This window comes from Rhincodon typus, chromosome 38 (genome assembly GCF_021869965.1).
Source record: "Rhincodon typus isolate 14 chromosome 38, sRhiTyp1.1, whole genome shotgun sequence".
Lineage (NCBI taxonomy): Eukaryota > Metazoa > Chordata > Chondrichthyes > Orectolobiformes > Rhincodontidae > Rhincodon > Rhincodon typus.
In genome coordinates, this window is record NC_063369.1 from 11276908 (window position 1) to 11297649 (window position 20742).

The 20742-nt window shown below is 41.5% G+C and overlaps 1 protein-coding gene across 7 annotated transcripts in view; it reads left to right on the forward strand.

Moving 5' to 3' along the window:
* Positions 1-1874: 1874 nt before the first annotated feature.
* smarca4a (SWI/SNF related, matrix associated, actin dependent regulator of chromatin, subfamily a, member 4a) overlaps positions 1875-20742 on the forward strand; it is a 75220-nt gene continuing 56352 nt past the window's right edge. For 3 of the 7 annotated variants that reach the window (XM_048617971.1, XM_048617975.1, XM_048617976.1), the window contains exons 1-6: positions 1876-2144; positions 10551-10683; positions 11612-11986; positions 13782-13880; positions 16054-16312; positions 17116-17242. In XM_048617971.1, coding sequence (XP_048473928.1) covers positions 1923-2144; positions 10551-10683; positions 11612-11986; positions 13782-13880; positions 16054-16312; positions 17116-17242 — 1215 coding nt within the window. In that variant the 5' untranslated portion in view covers positions 1876-1922. Of the gene's footprint in view, positions 2145-10550; positions 10684-11611; positions 11987-13781; positions 13881-16053; positions 16313-17115; positions 17243-20742 lie in introns of all 7 variants that reach the window. The other 4 variants (XM_048617973.1, XM_048617978.1, XM_048617974.1 and 1 more) reach the window with 3 other exon arrangements.

The window sequence follows — 20742 nt, forward strand, 5'->3', positions numbered from 1 at the left end:
CACCCTATTTCTCACAAAGGTATCAATTTTTGTTTTATTATGTTGCTGCAATGAGAAGGGAGTATTAGATTGGCCAGGTGGTTGATACTGAGGATGAAGGTGTTAGGTGACAGGAAGATATAAACAGATTGGTCAGATGAGCAGATCAGTGGCAAATGGAATTTAACCCTGCTAAGTGTGAAGTGATGCATTTTGGAAGAAGTAACAAGACAAGGTTCTTATATCCTTATGTGACAGGAATTTATACTCTCCAAATTTTTTTTGAACAATGGAATGGCACTAGTCATCCATTCACGTCTGTCAGAGAATCGGATCTTCAAGCGGTAGTTGAAACCCAGTTATTTGTTTATTCCCGTTAAGCTGCATTGTCAAGCCTCATACAAAGCTTCGTAGAGTAGTAAAGTGGCAAATGATGGGCAATGCTCAACAGATTAAACAGGCCCAAAAATAGAACACAGAAATATTTATATAGCAACTTTCACAACTGTAGGACGTTCCAAAGAATTTTGCAGCTGATGAAAATACAGCAATGATAATGTTGCTAGTAATCCGGAGGTCCAGATTTTACAAATATGCATTTACGTCGCATCATAGCAGCTGGTGAAAATTAAAATTCAAGGAATTTCAAGGGAAGGAAATCTGCCACCTGGTCTACATTGTAACTCCAGATTCACACAGTGTCGTTGACTCTTAATTATCCTTTATAAAGGCTGAGCCAGCCATTTTGTTAGAGGGCAGCTCACGAACTCCTCCTTAAGGGCAATTACAGTTTTGCGACGAATGCTGGTCTTGCCATAACATGTTTATTCCATGAATAAATAAAGAAAAGTAATTTTGAAGTGTCATTATTGTTGTAATACAGGAAGCATGTCAGCCAATTTGTGTACTGCAAGTTCCCCAAATAGCAATATGACCAGGTCATCTTAAGTGATATAATAAAACACAGCACTGGAGATTTGAAACAAAAACAGAAACTGCTGGAGCAGGTTTAGCAGCATGTGTGGGGATAAAGCAGAGCTAACCTTTTGAGTCAAACAGGCGGCACGATGGCTGAGTGGTTAGCACTGCTGCGTCACAGTGCCAGGGACCCAGGTTTGAGTCCACCTTCGGACAACTGTCTGTGTGGAGTTTGCACATTCTCCCCATGTCAGCATGGGTTTCCTTCAGGTGCTCTGGTTTCCTCCCACAGTCCAAGGATGTGCAGGTTAGAGGGATTAATCATTGGAAATGCAGGGTTACAGGGATAGTATAGGGAGCTGGGGCTGGGTCTGGGTCTGTGTCTGGGTGAGATGCCGTCCAGTGGGTCAGTGTGGACTCAGTGGGCTGAGTGGTCTGCTTCCACACTGTGAGGAGTCTATGAGTCCAGCTGATTGGTTTATTCAATAGTACAGTACAAACAGCCATTCAACCCATTGAGTCTAAACTGGCTCTTTTAGATAGCAACCCATTTAGTCCCAATGTCTCTTACCCTATCCCTGCAGTACTTTTCTCACCAAGTATTTATCCAATTCAATTTTGAAAACTGCAATTGAAGCTCCCTCCATCCATCTACCCTATTAGGTCGTGCAATCCAAACTCTAACCACATGTTCCTTAAGAAACTTTTGCATCATGCTGGCTCTGGCTCTTCTTCGAAGCCCACAGGTTTAAACTCATTGGTTATCAACGCTTAATCATTAAAAGTTTCTCTTTATTTATTCCATCCAAAGTTTGTGATTTTAAGCACTTTTAGACATCCTTTCTCTGCTCCAATAATGGTTAGGACATGGAGAGAACTCCCCTATTAGAATTCAAACGTTGAAGCCAAGCATGCAAACACTTGAAACAAGGCTTCACAGGCAGATATGAAAGTAAATGCATTGGGTAATTTGTATCTTTTTATTGAAGGGTGGGCAGCCAGTTGTCAAAGAGCGTTGCTGAAAGATGTCAACTCCTGATCCTCCAATGGGAGGCACACCTCGCCCAGGCCCCTCACCAGGACCTGGACCTTCTCCTGGATCAATGCTAGGCCCTAGTCCTGGACCCTCACCTGGCTCTGCACACAGTATGATGGGACCAAGCCCAGGTCCCCCATCTGCTGGTCATTCCATGACTCCACAGGGGCCTGGAGGTTATGCTGCAGAAAGCATACATCAACTTCATAAGGTAATGTACAATTAAGTGAAAATCTCTTGTGATGGAACTGTGATGTGTTAGAAAGCAATACTTAAGACCAAGGGTTTAGAAGCAAAAGACAAAACACTAATAGGGCTAGAGTGGTGATTTGTTTAGTTTGTTAAAGAGGTCCATAGTTGCTGTTCAGAATTTGGTAGGATCAAACAGCAGGGCAGGCTATTTGGCTCATTGTTCCAATGTCAGCTCTTTGAAATCTCTACCATCTGTGGCACTGCCCTGACTTCATTCATAACCTGACTTTTCCTTCCTCTATCTAAATTTCTGAGCCATCTCCTTTAATACTATGGTAATAAGAACATTAGAAATATGAGCAGGAGTAGATCATTTGACCCTTCAAGCTTGCCCCACCATTCTGATCTGCCTCAGGCCTCCATCTCTCTATCACACCATCTCCTCATAGCACCCAACTCCTTGAGATTTCAAAAACCTATCTACCTCCTTTTTAAATACCTTAAGTGATTCTAGCCTCCACGGCTCTCTGGGGTAGAGCATTCCAGACATTCACTACCTTCCTGGAGAAGAAATTCATTCACATCTCAGTTTTAAATGAGTGTCCCATTATTCTGTAAATGTGGCCCCTAGTTTGAGATTACCGTACATGTGAAAACGTTCTCAACATCTACCCTGTCAGCACCCTAAGAATCTTGTATATTTAAATAAATTCACCCCTTATTCTTCTAAACTCTAATCAATAAAGGTTTAAACTGTATGTCAATTCCTGATGAGTCAATCACTTCGTTCAAAGAAATCAGCTAAACTCCAACACTCTAACAGTAAAGGCCAAAATTACATTTGCGTTCTTAATCATTTGCTGCACCTGATTACACTCTGCCCGCTCCTCCAAGCCATTAGACCATAAGATCATAAGACATCGGAGTTGACGCAGACCATTCAGCTCATGGAGTCTGCTCCACCATTCAGTGCGATCACAGCTGGTCTGATAATCTTCAATGCCACTGACCTGCGCATACCCTTGATTCCATTAATACAAATTTGTCTATTTCAACCTAGAACATACTTAACAATCCAGCCTCTATAGCCTTCTGCAATAAAGAACTTTATGAATTCACTTCTCACCTCTGTCTTAAAAGGATGTCCTTATTCTGACACTATGTCCTCTGGCCCTAAACTCTCCCACAAAGGGAACCTTAATAATAGAGGCTCTAGGATCCTTGTGGCACTCCATTATTGATGCCTTTCAAATCTGAAAAAGATCCATTAATCCTGAACCTCTGTCTTCTGTGTGTTAATCAATCCTCAATCTATACTAATAGATTACCTCCAATACGGTGAGCTCCAATCTTGTGCAATAAACTTTGAGGTGGTACCTTATCAAAAGCCTTCTGAAAATCCAACTGCACTTCATCTGCTAGTTCTATCAACTCTGCATGTTGTTTCCTCAATGAACTCTTAACAAATTTGTCAAACCTGATTTCCATTTCATAAAACCATGTTGAATTCTGTTTGATTGCATTAAGCTTTTCCAAGTGTCCTCCTATTTCTTCCTTAATAATGGACTCTAGCATTTCCCCAACAAGAGGTGTTAAGCCATCTGGCCGATAGTTTCCAGTTTCCTGTCTGCTTTCCTTCTTGAATGGGGCATAACGTTAGCAGTTTTCTAAACCTCTTGAACTTTCTCGGAATCCAATGTGTTCTGGAACATATCGATCAATACCTCCACTATCTCTGCTGGTCATTTACTTTAAAACCCTTGGATGCACACCGTCAGGTCCTGAGTTCTCAATTTGTCAAGCACTTTGTCTTTCTGATAGAAACTTTCTTCGCATTAGTACTTTGCTTAGCTATTATCTTTGGGGTGTTTGCTGTGTCCTCAACCATGAAGACTGATGCAAAATATCTTAAATTAACTTACCATTGCCCTGTATCTTGTTATTAATTCCCCAGTTGCATTCGCCAAGGATCCCATATGTATTTTAGCTATTTTTATATATCCATAGAAGCTCTTGCTGTTTGTTTTCGTATTTCTTGCCAATTTACTTTCATCATCAATTTTCTCCTACTTTAGTAGCTTTTTAATCATCCATTGCTAGTTGCTAAAAAGATTCCCAATCCTTTGTACTACCACAATTTTTGGCAATTGGATACTCTCCTTGACCACCATTGTATTCAGGCATGTTCGTCCTTGCCACCAAGTCATTCTTTTTGACTGGAACAAATTTTTGCTGAGTGTTATGAAGTACCTGCTTAAATGCTTGTCACTGCTCATCCACTGACATTCCCCTTAGCTATTTCCCCAGCCCATTTTTGACAATTCTTTCCTCACACCGCTGTAAGTGCCCTCATTTAAGTTGAGAACACTGGTTTGAGACTTGCGTTGCTTCCCTCAAGCTATATTTTAAATGTTACCATGTTATTATCACTACTCCCAGAGGATCCTAAATTATGAGCTCTCTTATTGGTCCTATCCTATTACACATTACTAGAATTTTAGGGGACTTAACAGGGTAGCTGTAGAGATGTTGTTTAACACAGAGGTTTGTGGTTGTTGGGTCTTTAAGTATATTCAAGGCTAAGATAGACAGTTTTTTAATCAGTGAAGGTGTCAAGGATACAAGAAAAGTCATGAAAGAAAAGCTGAGGATTATCAGATCAGTCATGATCTCATTGAGTGGTAAAGCAGACTTGATGGACCAAATGGCTTATTTCTGCTCCTTCATCTTAAGGTGTTATAGATCTAAAATAGCCTGTTCCCAGGTAGGTTCTGCACATATTGCTTTAAGAAACAATCCCTGATAGACTCTTTAAACTTGATTTCCATGTTACCTTTTTCCATCTGATTCGTCCAGTCAATGTGCAAACTGAAATCAGCCATAACATTTATAGATCCCTCCTTATATACTTCCACTATTTCCTGATTTATACTTTGTCCTGCAGTGATGCAACTCTTCAGGGCCTACAGATGAGTCCCATCCATGACCTCTTTCCCGTGCTATTTCTTATTTCCAACTCAACTGATTCCATGTCAAAATGTATTGCATTTATTTCACTATTTACCACTGTACAGATACCTTCCATCATTAATAAAGCTACCCCACTCTCTTTTCTTTTTTGCCTGTTCTTCGGAAACACTAAATATCCTTGAATATTGAGTTCCCGGTCTTGATCATTGTGCAGCCACATTCCTGTAACAGCTATCAAGTCATATTAATTTATTTCAATTTGCCTCTATCTTGTTACAAACGTCATGTTTATTAAGATAAAAAGCCTTGAGCTTTGACTATTTACTCTGGTTCTAATTTCTTCTGCATTCTTCTGTTCCTTCCTGTTACAGATTGATCACCATTCATATCTTCACTGCCCTGCACCTCTGCTGTCTTGTTTCTTTTTGACTTTTTTAAACATCCTTTAAATTGAACCCTTCCCCCATTAACTATTTTAATGCCCTGTTTACAGCTTTAGTTAACGATTCGATGGGATATTGCTTTCAGAATGGTTCAAATGAAGCTGGTCCCAATGAAACAGCTCTCTCTTTCCCCAATACTTGTGCCATTGCCTGTTGAATCAGAACCCATTTCTTCCCACGCATCTTTGAGCCATGCATTTACTTCTAATCTTATTTGCGCTATGCCAGTTTGCACAAGGCTCAGGTAGTAGTCTGAACTTTACTACCTTTGTGGTTCTGCTTTTTAATTTAGCCCGAGCTCCTCATAATCTCTCAGCGGAACCTCTGTCTTAGTCCTATCTATTATCATGGTCCACATCAGTACCAATGACAACTGAATTCTTTCCCTCCCACTCCAGGATTTTCTGTAGCTGGAGGAAATGGCCTTAACATTGGCACCATGTAGGCAATACAGCCTTCAGGACTCTGTCTTTGCTGTAGAGCCCTAATTAAACTATCCCCTATTACGACTATATTTATCTTTTCTCCCCCACTGGAGTGGCAGCCTTGACCATGGTACTGCGGTCAGTTTGATCATTCTCACTGCATTCTGTGCCCTAATCCACATCTGGAACACGAATCTCATACCTATTGGACAAATGCAGTGGCTAAAGCTCCTCCAAAGCTAAATTATGGGTCCCTATACCTGCTGCACTCTTAGTCACACCCTCTTGACCCTGACAAGGGCCAAATTGGATTTAAGGAGTGTCACTGCCTTCTGAAACAGTATCCAAGTACCTCTCCCCCTCCCTTAGTGTGTTGTCGTGTCCACAGCTCAGACTCCAGCTCGTGGGTCGTGAGCTGAAGTTACTCAAGCAGCCACCTTACTCCAGATATGGTCACCACGGATCACACCAGTGGCCACCAGCTCCCACATACTGCAGCTGCTACACATCGTCTGCCCAGCCGTCTCCATTCTAATTAATTAATTTGTGTGTTTAATATTTTAAAAGTGAACTTCTTAACTGTACTCTTTACAGTAATAACATCTCCTGATTTAAACCACTTGGCCAATCAAAAGATACAAAAGAAACACCCAGCAATCACCCTATTTTCCTGTGACATCACACTCGGGCTCTGACAGATTGAAACAGGCTAAAGAGGCTCTCTACCACAGGCTTTTTTTTATCAGTTACTGCAAGTGTCGTTGTCACACAGGTCCACTCTTTGCTTTATGAAGCTGCTGTCCTCACTCTCTCTTCTGCTGTTTATGAAGCTGCTGTCTTTGTTCTGTCTTGCACTGTTTCAGAAGCTGCAGACCCACTCTTTATGAAGCTGCTTTCCATGCTCTCCCTCACACTGTTTCAAAGAATGGCCACGCTTTTCTCAGCTTTCTCTCCTGATCTTCCTCCACTCCAAATACAGTTCCTAGCTTCTCCTCTCTTAACCTACATTCAAATTGAGACTCACCAGTCACACCCATTCCAGGAGGTCAATTTCTGAAATAGCTCACCTCCCACAATCTTTCTCTCTCAATCTGCAGACTTTAAAATGACAAGCTTGACGAGACTAAACCATCACACTCTGTACAGTCTCCAAATTTCATTTACTGTTTTATCAATATTACTTACTCTCCTAATCAATTAAACTCCTAATCAATTTGTAAGGTTTCCTCATAGGAAGGCACTTTCAGTTTGGCCCAAGAGCCCAATAAGGTGAAGGGAAAGGTTTTTTACGACCAGTATAAGTGACACAGCCTCTACTGGATTCTGACAGGTACAGGCTGTAATGCCCCAATCACATTTTACTAGTATTATGGAGGGGTTGCTGAATCTCATGGAGAGGGTTAGATGAGGAGATTTCTGTTTAAAGAAATGTGTAATCTGCTATGTGCTGCTTGAAAGGGTGGTGGAAGCATATTCAATAGTGACTTTTGAAAAGGAGTTGGATATATATTTGAAAGGAAAACAGTTACAGGGCAGAGAGCAGGGATGTGTTCTAATTGGGTAGTTCTTTTAAGGAAGTGTCACAGGCATGAGGGGTTGACTGGCCTCCTGTGATGTAAAGTTCTGTTAATTCTATATTTTCTGAAGTTGTAAACAATATCAATACAAAGTCAGTTCGATTAGATTGATCTATCTATTAGCATCCTCTGATACAAGGCAGAACAGTGGTAATAATCTGAATGCAATATCTCTTATTACACTTCTTGCATCCAATTTCTCTTTTTAGTACTGTTTCATATACCACTTTCCTATCCTCTATAGTACCTGATCCAAAACCTCTGTTCTGTGAAATATTATGTCTCACTGCATAGGATGTCTATACATTTTTTCAGCCACAACCCTCTGCATAATGTCCTTATATATAACTATTTTAAGTCACACCGTTGTAAGCATTGTTATCTCTGTATATAATCCTGGTACACATCAGTTCCCTCTGTATAACACCTTGAACTATCATATCCCTTTATACGGAACCCTGATAAATGAATGAAATTCGATGGTCCAGCATTGATCTTGGCACCAGATATGATAACGACAAACACAGGAACAAAAACAGAAGTGGCTGGAAACGTTCAGCAGGTCTGGCAGCATCTGTGAAGAAAAAAATCAGAGTTAACGTTTTGGGTCCGGTGACCTTCCTCAGAACTGTTCTTTCAGTTTTTATGATAACGGCCAACCCAGCCTTGTCAACCCTACACAGTCCTCCTCACTAATATCGGGATGCTTGCGCTAAAATTGTGAGAGCTATCTCACAGACTATCAAGCAAAGACCTTGTGGCACAGTGGTAGTGCTCTTATAGTGCAGTACTGGTGTTCCTGTGTCCAGTGGATGTCCCAGGTTCAAGACCCACCCACTGCAGAGGTGTGTCATAGCATGTCTGAACACATTAGTGAAAAATACCTTTAAATATTATGGTTACAAGAGCAGGTCAGAGGTTATAAAATTTTGTGGCTCGTAACTCGCCTCCAGTTTTCCCAACATCTATCCACAAGGCATAATTCAGGAGTGATTTGGGATACTGTCTCCCTGCCTGGATGGGAGCAGATCTAACAACAAGAGGCTCAACAGCTTCCAGGAAGAAGCAGCAGACTTGATTAGCACCCTATCTGCTACCTTCAACATTCACTACCTTCACCATGTGCACCATCTACAAAATTCACAGTGGGGAGGAGATGGCCTAGTGACCACGAATCCATTGTCAATTGTCGGAAAAACCCGTCTGGTTCACTAACGTCCTTTAGGGAAGGAAACTGCCATCCTTGCCTGGTCTGGCCTGTATGTGACTCCAGACCCACAGCAATATGGTTGACTCTGAATTGCCCTCTGGGCAATTAGGGATGGACAATAAATGCTGCCTAGCCAGCGACGCCCTCATCCCATTAATGAATAAAAAAAATGCAGTAACTCAACAAGGCGCCAACAACAGCACCTTACAAACACATAGCCTCTGTCACCCTGAAGGTCAAGGGCAGCAGATGCACAGGAACACCACCAGCATCCTGAATTGGAACTATAATGCTCCTCCATTGTTACTGGGTCAAAATCTTGGAACACGCTTCCCAACAGCACTGTGGGTATTCTGAAATCCTGTGGCAGTTCAAGAAGCAGCTCACCTTTTCCACAGCAGTTTGATATGGGCAATAATGCTGGCCCAGACAGTAACTCCCACATTCAGTAAAAAACAAAAAAAGGGTGATTATTCATAATGCAATATGACCACCACATACGTAGACTTGGCCAGTGATGTCACCTGACTGTGAGAGGACAAGCATAAGGAAGTGTCTGCACACGCCCAGTTAAAGTCACCATATTTCAGGCATGGTGACGTCATCCGTGCATACATCACTAAAGAGATCTTGGGGATGTGAGGCAGAGGTTGGAGCTCTGGTGGAAATGAGAAGGTGCTGCACCATGGGTTAGGGGAGATAAGGCCACTGCCGCTCCCTCACTGAGCTTGCCTTGCTAGCCAGCCAGCCCTCTCCAGCCCTCTCCTCTTCCTGGAGCCAGAGGCCATGATTCTGATGCTGTATACCTGGACGAAGACGTAGACACAGCAGCAGTTTCAGGGAGTGCATCATAGCGCTGGAGAGGGTCAAGTTGTGTGATCTTGATTTTTCAAGGATAACGTTTCTGTGCACTCTTCTGTTTCTCTGCTGTCACTCTAAAATTGGGAAGAGAGCCTCTTCGTGCATGCTCTTGGCGCCACCTACAAGACATGTAAAGCATTTGCAACCTAAAAAATATTCCTCAACGTAGCAGCCTAAAATTCCTCATCTCTCTAAGTAACACCCTGATTTGTATCAAATTCCAAAGTACTCTGAAACACTGTCTCCTCTATGTAAGACTGTAATACAGCATACCATTTACATAGCATTCTGATCTACCATGCATCTCTGTACAATAGAATCTGCTAGGATACCCCTTCAATTATACCACTATCTCTTCCAGTTGTGTGGTTACTAATGTCAATTGCAGGGTCAGTTCCGGCTTTTTTTCCTACTTCATTTGCATTAAACAGTTAATTTCCAGATGCATTCTGCTCCTTAGCACTATGTAACTCTGTCATTGCTGTTTGAAAGGCTGACTTTGACATTTCCGCTGAACCTCCTTCGAATCCATGTGCAATATGCAGGCTTCTTTGTGGTAATCAGCAGCAGCAGGATGCCGAAGAGCTGACTACGTAGGAAGTCTGTCAGTTTCACCTTATCTCCTCTTCTCAGCAGCTGCCCTCATGTTAATCTATTATGCTGCATATTCTGTGCAGTTTTTGCGAGCCATTTGTAATGCACACACCTCCAAGGAACCTGCTACACTCAGTGCTTGGCTACTCCATTAATCACAGCTAAATCCTCAATCCCTTCCCTGTCCCATTGCATCCGTTTCCCTGAGAGCCTTGGTCACAGAACGCCAGGAGACTGGTGAAGACTATGACATTAATGGATTGCACATTCACTTGTGCAAGCTGTGTGCAGTAATTGCAGTTCTCTGCCAGGGGAACAATGCCTCCAACATCTTTTTCTTTGCAGGCAATGGAATCGATGCATGAAAAGGTGATGCCTGATGACCCACGTTACAGCCAGATGAAATCTATTGGCATGAGGTCAGGAGGACACAGTGGCATGGCACCGCCGCCCAGCCCCATGGACCAGCATTCTCAAGGTAACAGGCTTTGCTTTAACCTTTAAGGTTTTTAATTTGTTTTAACAAAACAAATAAATAGATTGCAAATTTTTTGCACCTCTTATTTTTGGGCACTGTGCACTGACTGCTCCATTTGAAAAATTAATAAATTATTTTTCAATCATACAATGATTACTGCTTGGAGTTGAGGAATTGTGGTCTACAGGGACTTGCCCTCCTGGTGATTTTACTTCAAGTTGTTTCCTCTGCAGGGAACTCTACTGCTCCTATTTCAACTCGCACTGACCCATTCATGCATCACCACCATCTCTACACTCCCTGCCCCACCCGACCTCCTGCAATGTCCTCAAAAATCCCAATGTTCATCACCCATTATTATCAGTTATGGTTTCAGCTGCCTAGGCCATAACTTCTGGAATATCCGTGTAAGCCTCTCTCCCCTCCTTTAAGCTGCTGGTTCAAGTATTTTTGGTCATCTTCCCTAATGGCTTGTCATCTAATTTTGTTTGGTAAAGCTCTTGTGAAGTCTCTTGTGTTATACTTCTGATAGCCAGTTAATGAAGGAAAAAACTAGAGCCAGTCTTTACCTGGAGTAGATTTGTTCTCAAAATGAAACATTAAAGGTAAATATCTCCTAACTCCACTCAAGCCTTGTGTCAGTAAGTGTCTCTTTATACCTTTTTGAAATGTTGAGAAGCATAATTGGCAGGATGTGCTCTAGTAATCATCTAATTAATTGAAAGCCTTTCACTATATTTTATTGTATACTTACTGTAAAATACATATGACAATAAAAATCAAAATCTAATTAATTTTCTCCACCCTTAATCTCAATTGATATAATGAATGCATTGGGTAGTTTTATGATTTTAAAGTTTTATACAAATGTAAATTGTTTATTTAACAGAAAGACAAAAGTTGATCTGTAACAACTCTTCAATCGCAGGTTACCCTTCTCCTCTGGGATGTACTGAGCATGCTCCAAGTCCAGTACCTGCTAACGGCCCTCCCTCGGTACCCTCTATGTCCTCTGGACCAGGTGGTGTTCCAATGGATGGTGGGGAACCTCAGACACTGGGACAGCAAAACCGTGGACCCTCTCCTTTCAACCAGGGGCAACTGCATCAGCTGCGAGCACAGATCATGGCATACAAGATGCTGGCAAGAGGACAACCCATCCCAGACCACTTGCAGTTGGCTGTCCAAGGGAAGAGACCGCCCCCTGGAATGCAGCAGCAGATATCGTCGTTACCTCCACCTTCCACCCCTGGAACTGGAGCAGCTTCAGGCCCAGCTCCTGGGAACTACAACAGGCCACTTGGTATCTCCCTCTTCTCTTATTTTATGTTGATTGTTAATGTTAGCAAATAAACCAGGCTCCATGATAAAACTTACACATCCATGCCAGAAAATGCACAGAAAGACAGTTGTGACTTCTATCTCAAAACTCCCCACTATATGTATTGTATCTATCAAACCCTTTTAAATATGAGAGGAGTTTTGATAGAATAAAGAAAGAAAAGCAGTTTTCCTTGGCTGTAAGTTTGGTAACCAGTGGATTCATATTTGAGATATTTGCAAGAAGGACCAGAAGGAAGGTGGAGAGAATGTTATTTTTTATGATCTGATTTGTACTGCCTGATAGAGTGGTGGAAACAGATTCAATAGTATCTTCTAAACTGGAATTGGGTACATAATTGAGGGGGAAATTGTAGTGCCATGTGGAAAGGGCAAAGGGATCGGGCTTATTGGTTAGCTCTTTCAAAGGGCTGGTATAGGCTCAATAGGCCAAATGACCCCTTACTACACTCCATGCAGGTGAAAGCCTGACCGTCCCCAGTAAAACTACAAATATCACAAGGACTCTCTGTGATATTAAGGAGAATTGCAGATAGAGGCAGAAACCATTTAAGCTGGTTTGAAGTCCAGGACTAGGACATATGGCCTAAAGATTACAGCCAGGAGGCAAATTGGGGAATCGTTCTGCATGCAGTCGACTGTTCTTGATTCAAAGGTGATGCCAACTCATGATTGTGAGTACACCTTCATGTAATTGAACTGGTTGATTCATGACCTGCAGATCTTTGGTACATGGCAGCTTTCTACAGACAAGAGCAGTTGATGTTGGGTCAGATGTTAATTTTAAATCAGTGGTTCATAGAGTTGTATTAATCAAAGATTTTAAAACATACAGGCAAAGGTGATTATGAGAAGTAAGGTCCCAGACTGGCCACAATCTCCTAAAAGTGTGAGCTCAAGAAGCTTAAATAGCCTCTTTCTGTTCCTGTGGTATTTTCCTTTTGTTTATATTTGATTGTGCTCCTGTAGATATTTGTGTAACATTGTGCTTGCTGGAAATAGAACTGAGGTTAACATTAAAACTGATCCTGGTTGTATATCAACACACACCAGCAAACACTTTGTGTATCCTGCTTTATTTACTAAACCACTCCATTTCTCACTTATTCACAATTCTTGTCCACCAGGCTTGCAGTATATATGGATTGTGGCATCATGCAGTGAGTTACAGGGTATATGTTCACTGTGATTTGGAGTTTGAAATGTTAGAGTATCAGCATACATGGTCATGGTATTAGAGCATCAATGCTTTGGATACTGAGGCACCAGTATATTAAGACACCAGAACTTTGGGATCAGGTTACTAGAATATTAGTGTATTGAGACAAAATATATGCTAGAGAATTGGGTTTTGGAGCACCCACATTTAGTAGCATGGTAACATGATTTCCTGTGTTGCGAGTTGCAGAATTAAATTATGGAATTCTGACTGAGGAGGTCCCATATTCCTCATTGCAGAGGCGAAAAGAGGAAATGTTGTCACCAGACAGTTGACATACTTTTGTGGCTTTGAGGTAGCCTTGGTAGTAGCTGCCCCTATAATATTAACAGAGATGTGTGGTCTGAAAGGGACTAATAAGGTAAAAATATGATAAATATTTTGGCAGAGGGAGTTGGACATGTTCAGGACCTACTAAAAAATGTTCTGGTTCGCACAAATTTGCCATTGTTTGTCATTACTTCTAATACTAAAAGCATCCCTGTCTATGCTTGTGTATCCACGTGACTTCCTCTCTTCCTTTACCCTTACTTTACAGGTATGGGAGGATCCAACATGATGCCTCCAGGATCTGCTGGTGTCAATCAGGGAATGCAGTGTCAACCTCCTGGTGGCCCCTCAAAATCCTGGTCAGAAGGTAATTCTCTATGGTGTTTGGAATTATCGAGAAACCTGGTCAATAGACCAAGGCTTGCGGTGCAGGAAGGCACTGAGATTAAAAGTGAAGACCAGATAGAACAGGAAACAATGGTAGCGTGACTCAAGGTTGTGCTCTGAAGGATGATGGGAGGAAGGGAAGACTGGGGAATGTGAGGAGTTATGCTATTTCTCAGGTCTTGCAAACGAATGAGCTCAAGAAACTGGAGGAGTATCAGGAGGAAGATAGTGTAAATTGGGAAATTTTTGGAGAACAAGAATGGACAATTCAAAGAAGTGCTTCGAAAAGGTTAAATTATGAGGACAGTTATTATGAATGTAGCTTGAATTCCCAAGCGTGGAGGAGAGTCAAGGGTAATCTGATCAAGATACTGAGAATGCTAAAAGGATTCAGCAAGATAGATACACAGAACTCATTCCTATAGGGAACAATCAAGAACAAAACATGGCTTTAGAATTAGAGACTAAGCATTCTGGAGACAAATCAGAAAGCACATCTCTCACACTAAAAATGGTAGAAATCAAAAGCTTGTTGGATGCAGGGGAATAGTTGGAATTTTCCTGCTTGAAAATGATAGATTTTTGTTAAGCAAGGACACCAATAAATAATGCGCAATGGTGAGTTGAGGAGCAGATCAGCTAGATCTGCCTGAATGATAGAGGAAGCTCCAGGGGCTGACCGCTGTCTCTTGTTCCTATGTAAGCAATTACTGCGGAGTGTATTGATTTATAATTGATCAGAAATCTTGATCCAGGATGAGGAGTCAGAGCTAGAGGTGAGTCTGTCAAAGATCAGGAAACACCTCCATAGCTCCCTTGAAAATCTATTTGGGAAAAATGAGCTGATATGATTTCCAAAGTGCCGAATTGCAGGTTCTCCCTTCCCTTAATAGATGTACCGTTATGTAGTGTTTTTTTAATGCTAATCTCAAAACACAGAATTAGAGTCATGTGACATTTTGAATTAAGAAGCTATTCCTGATGATCTTCGTACACATAGAAGGAACAGTCTGTGCAGTTTGATTGCTTCCTTTCATTGAGAATAATACTTAAGAAAGTGTAGGTCAAGTGATAGCTGGACTTTACATCTGATAGCACCTGAGAACGACAGTGCCTTTTTGAAAAGGAAAAAACAGTTGTGGGACCTTGTCATGACTCTTAAAAATATTGCAGAGCACTTAATACTCAACGAATTACACTTTTGCCCAGAAGCTCTTGTTCTGTAGACAAACACAATGGCCATTCTATGCACATCCAAATCCCACAAACTGTTTTGGCAGGTTAGCTATGGAGGAATGTTGGCCCAGAAGAATGCACTGAAAAGGGCCATTGCTTAATGTCCCCCTGATCTACACAGACAGGCAACATAAATTGATCTACAAAGGCAGCAGTTTCTCTTTGCCATGGAGATTTTTCTTTCTGTCTCCTGTGTCGATAAAGAACATGTTGTCATCTGTGTTTACAATCTCAGATTTTTTTCAAGACCACATCAGTTTTCTAAGTGAGATAAAGGGTCCTCAATGAGTTTGACTTTTCTGATATCAAAATACTTCCTCAGAACATTGCTGGATCTTCTCATTTTCACGAGTGCGTCAGCAAGGCCCAGTGAGTAGTTGTCTCATTACTGTGGGTTCAAGCTCCACTCCAGATAGCACACAATCTAGACTAACACTTACAGTGGAGTACTGAGGGAATGCTGCTCTACCAGAGATTAGTCTTTCTGATGATGAGATGTTCAGCCAAAGTCCTGTCTGTCCTTTGAGGTGGATTTCAAAGATTCCATGGCACTATTTGAAGTAAAGGAGTTCTCTCTTTATCCTTTAACTAACATAATTCAACTGATTATCATCTTATCACATTGCTGTTTGTGAGAGATCGCTGAACACAAATTAGCTGCTATGTTTCCTGCACTACAACAGTGGATATTATTAAAAGGTGATGCACTTTGAAATGACTGAGGTTGTGAAAGGTGCTTTAGAAATACAAGTTTTTTTTTGTTCTGGAATGGGATTCGAACTCAGCATATATGAAGCTGGTTGGCAAGTGTCAAGAAGCAGGTGTCATCCAGATCTGCTTCACTCCAAGTAATCTAGCAGCGGTAGGCAGCAAAGTTCAACTTTTCTTGAAATTATCACAACCATTTTATGTTTCAGGTCCAATGGCCAATGCCACTGCACCAACTAGTGCTCCCCAAAAGCTGGCTCCCCCTCAACCCACTGGTCGACCTTCCCCGGTGCCACCAGCTGTGCCCCCTGCTGCCTCTCCAGTAATGCCACCTCAGACACAATCACCAGGCCAGCCAGCTCAGCCGGCCCCTATGGTGCAGCACCATCAGAAGCAGAATCGGATCACCCCCATTCAGAAGCCACGAGGGTTGGACCCAGTTGAACTTCTCCAGGAACGCGAGTATCGGTAAGGAGAGTTTGTTGATGTTTAGAATGGCATGCATGTTTATAGACTGAGTTAGATAGGTGTTTACCATTGGTGTGTTTTAAAATTCTCATCTTTGTTTTCAAATCTTTCCGTGGCCTCACTCCTCCCTATCTCCATAATCTTCCCCACCCTTACAACTTTCTGATGTCACAGCAGTCAACTAATTCTAGCCTCTTGAGCTTGAGCACCAATGATTTTAATTGTTGCAATATTGCCTTCTGCTGTCTAGGTCCCAAATTCTGGAATTCCCTCCTTAATCCTTACTACCTCTCAACTTCTATCACCCCTTTAAGACCTCAGAATGTTCCTGTTTGACTGCACTTTTGGCCATCTTTCTTTATATGGCTCAGAGTCAAATTTTGTTTATTAATGCTGCTGTGACCAGCCAGGAATATTTCACAATGTTACTGGTGCTGTATAAATGTAAGTTGTTCTTTATGTTCACTGCCCTTGAGGTCCTCCGCAAGTCATCAAAATCTCAAGTGCTCTTTCTATTGGCACAAGTGTGATGCTGCAGTAAGTCAGTGAGTGTACTTTACAGGTTCAACAGTTTTAAGGTTAAATTATCTGCATTTTGATCTCTTTCATGAAGAAGATATAAAACTCTGCCCTGCATAGTATGCACTCCCACGGTTTCAAAAAAAAATTGCATGATATGACCATTGTGATATGTACCTGTGAAGTGTGCTGAGTGACTTCCTACCATTCAAGATGCTCCTATGACCATTAGCTATAATATTCACACTCCAGATTCACACTGCTGATGTTTGGTTTGTCGGCAGGCTGCAAGCACGCATTTCCCATCGGATCCAAGAATTGGAAAACCTCCCTGGCTCATTAGCAGGAGACCTTCGCACAAAAGCAACCATTGAACTCAAGGCTCTGCGGCTCCTTAATTTCCAAAGGCAGGTTGGTATCAGGTCAAGGATGTTTTATTTTCCTTCTTGTTCCTCTTTGCACTGTAATAGTGGCCTCACTGGCTACACATTAAAAAATATTAAACGAACGCAACAACCATCTTCAGCTGCTTCATCAATGAACTTCTCACCCATCATAAACTCAGAAGCAATTATCACCAATGTACAGCATCATTAGTGAATTCTCAGGTACAGAAGCAATCCATGTCCCTATGTAGCACACCCTGGACAAAATCTAGGCTAATAAGTGCCAAGAAACAGTCATGCCACACAAGTACTGGGCAATAATCATCTCCAACAAGAAAGAATATAGCTGTCGTCCCTTGACATTCATTAGCATTACCAACACTGAAACCCCTACTATCAACATTCTAGGTGTTAACATTGACTAGAAACTGAACTGGATTATCATACTGTTGATACAAGCAGATCAGAGGGTATGAATTCTACAGTGAGTACCTCACCACCTATCTCCCCAAAGCCTGTCCACCAGGCACAAATCAGGTATGATGCTATACACTTGCCCAGATAGGTGCAGCTCTAATAATGCTCAAAAGAGCAATATGGACTAGGACAAAGCAATTGACGTATTGGCACCCCATCGACCACCTTCAACATTTTCTTCATTACCAATGCACAATGGCAGTAGTGTGTACCATCTACAAGATGCGCTGGAGTAAGTTACCAAGACTTCTTCAACAGCACCTTCCAAACCTGAGACCACTTTCACCTAGAAGGGCAATGGTAACAGATACCTGGGAACACCATTCCAGCAAGTTCCCCTCCAAGTATTATACCACTGTGTCTTGGAACAATATGAATGTTCCTTCATTATCATTGGCTAACTCCCTTCTTAACAGGACTGTGGATGTCTTGACATTCCAAGGACTGCAGCAGTTGTACAGTGCAACACACCACCACCTCTACAAGGGAAATTAGGACCGGGCATTAATTCCTGGGCTTCCCAGCTATCGAATTCATTTCTGTTATAACCAAGTGAGGAGGAGTGATTGGCTTACGTCTTTTTACCACTCTTTCGATTGATCACAACAAATATTCTAATTTATTTTTTAGCACATCGCTATCACACTTCAACTAAGCTGAATTAACCAGATCAAAACTGGAGGAGAGCCAATTCCAAAATTTTCTTGAATGAAAGAGAGTGGTGTTTTATTACTTACTGAACCCAAGATAATTAAGAAAACACATCATCTAACACATGCACACAACACAGGTAATACTTTAAAAAGAAAGCAGGAGAGCGGTGTCTAGGACTGACAGAAAAATAAAGACAATTACAGTTTGCTGTTCTACAAGTCCTCCAGTTGTGAGAATGAAACCTGAGTCACAACTTTTGAGATGTCCTGTTTTCTCAAAAGTGTTGAGGTTTGCAGATGTCCTGTGTTTTCATTGAACAGTTATTGCTTTTGCACTGGTACTGACATTTTGGCTTGATGAGAAGAGACAGGCAGAGAGAGTATCTTGTGGTTCTTGCTTACAAATCAATTCTCCTTGTCTTTGCCCTGCTGCTCAGAAGCAGCTCTTGATAAAGGTTCATTCATATGTTTTGAGTCTGCCCATTGTATTTTGAAGCTGAATACACTGCAGGCAAGCTTTCATCTCAATGTGTAACTTGCAGAAAGGTGTGCAATAACTGGGAAATACAGATGTGAATTTCAGTGCCCTTTATTAACAATGTTAATTTTGGCAGACTGATTCTTCTTTATTGATGGTTTCATAACCTTAGCCCAGTCTTTGGTCAGTATTTGGCCTTTTAAAAAGTCACTTTAGTGCCTGGAAGGGCTCAGATGTTAAAAGTCAGATGATGGAAGTTGAATATTGATAGTCCATGGTTACCATTATCATAATTTAATATTAGGATTTTCTTTTCCTTTTAAACAAGGGTGATGAATAAGAAGCCAGTTATGTTCAGTTCATTAGGTTAGATCCTTACTGGAAACTGGGTTTTTCGTCTACAGTAAGTTGAGAACATACCCTTAGTTCTTGATAGGAATTACTACATGTCTCATTCCTTCCAGAATTCATTAGCTTAGTCTGCACTAGATATAGTTAATCCCACATATTCTAAGACCCGCTCCCACTATGTTACAAACAAATGGTAATTGTCTGGCTGGTTGAGGGCATTGGTAACATAATCAGGAAGACTTTTACATTGGATCACTATATCAGTGTAAGAACTTACTTGAAATTATTGTAAGCCTTCCTCATGGGCACTTGCATTTCAGAATTTAAAATTACGGCACTGCAATTTGCAGATGATTACTACAGGTAATTAAAAATTAGCAGGGTTTATCAATAATGGTAAGGTTTATTAATAATAAGAAGATTTATTAGTATTGGCAAAGGTTAATTGGCAGTAGTTAGGTTTATTATCAGTCACAAGATCATTAGCTATTAGATGGAGGGTTGCTCCAACCTCTAGAGTCTACATAGAACACAGAACAACACAGCACAGAAACAGGCCTTTCGGCCCATAACATTGTGCTGAATAAGATGCCAAATTAACCTAATCCATTCTCTCTGCCCATGGGCCATATCCCTCCATTTCTTACTTATTTGTGTGCTTATCTAAAAGTCCCTTAGACGCCTCTATCGTATCTGCCTCCACTACTACCTTTGGCAGCGTGTTCCAGGCGCCAGCACTCTCTGTGTAAAAAAAACTTGCCTCTCCCATCTTCTTTGAACTTTCTCCCTCTTAAGTGCATGCCCTCTAGTGTTAGACATTTCAACACTAGTAAAAAGATTCTGACTGTCAACCCTATCTATGCCTCTCGTAATTTTGTAAACTTCTATCAGGTCCCCCCTCAGCCTCTGCCGCTCCAGAGAAAACAGTCCTAGTTTGTCCAACCTTTCCTTATAGCTCATACCCTCTAATCTAGGCAGCATCCAAAGCCTCCACATCCTTCTTGTAATGTGGTGACCAGAATTTAACACAATACTTAAGTGTGGCCTAATCAAAGTCTTATAAAGCTGCAACATCACTTCCTGACTCTTGTACTCAAAAAAGGCAAGTATACCATACACTTTCTTTACCACCCTATCTACCAGTGTGATCACTTTCAGGGAGCTATGGACTAGAATCCCAAGATCCCTCTGTACATCAATGCTGTTAAGGGTCCTGCCATTAACTGTATACTTTCCCTCACTATTTGATCTCCCAAATTGCAATACCTCACACTTGCCTGGATTAAAATCCATCTGCCATTTCCACATCTTGTGCTACATGGGAATTCCAAGATACTTCCAGTGTTCAGTATAACCATCTGTGCATAAGAGTCATCAGTTGCAGCAGCTGTCATCATTGTGCTTCATCCACGAGATTGAGAGCTTTGTGGGTAGCATATTTATAGATACAGCACAAGCCTATGCAGTGTGGTGGTGGTTGTTGGGAGGGTGGGGAGGATGTTGGGGGGAAGAATGGGTGAACATCAGACAGACAAGTAAATAAAAGCAGTCTCCTGAGTTCATCCC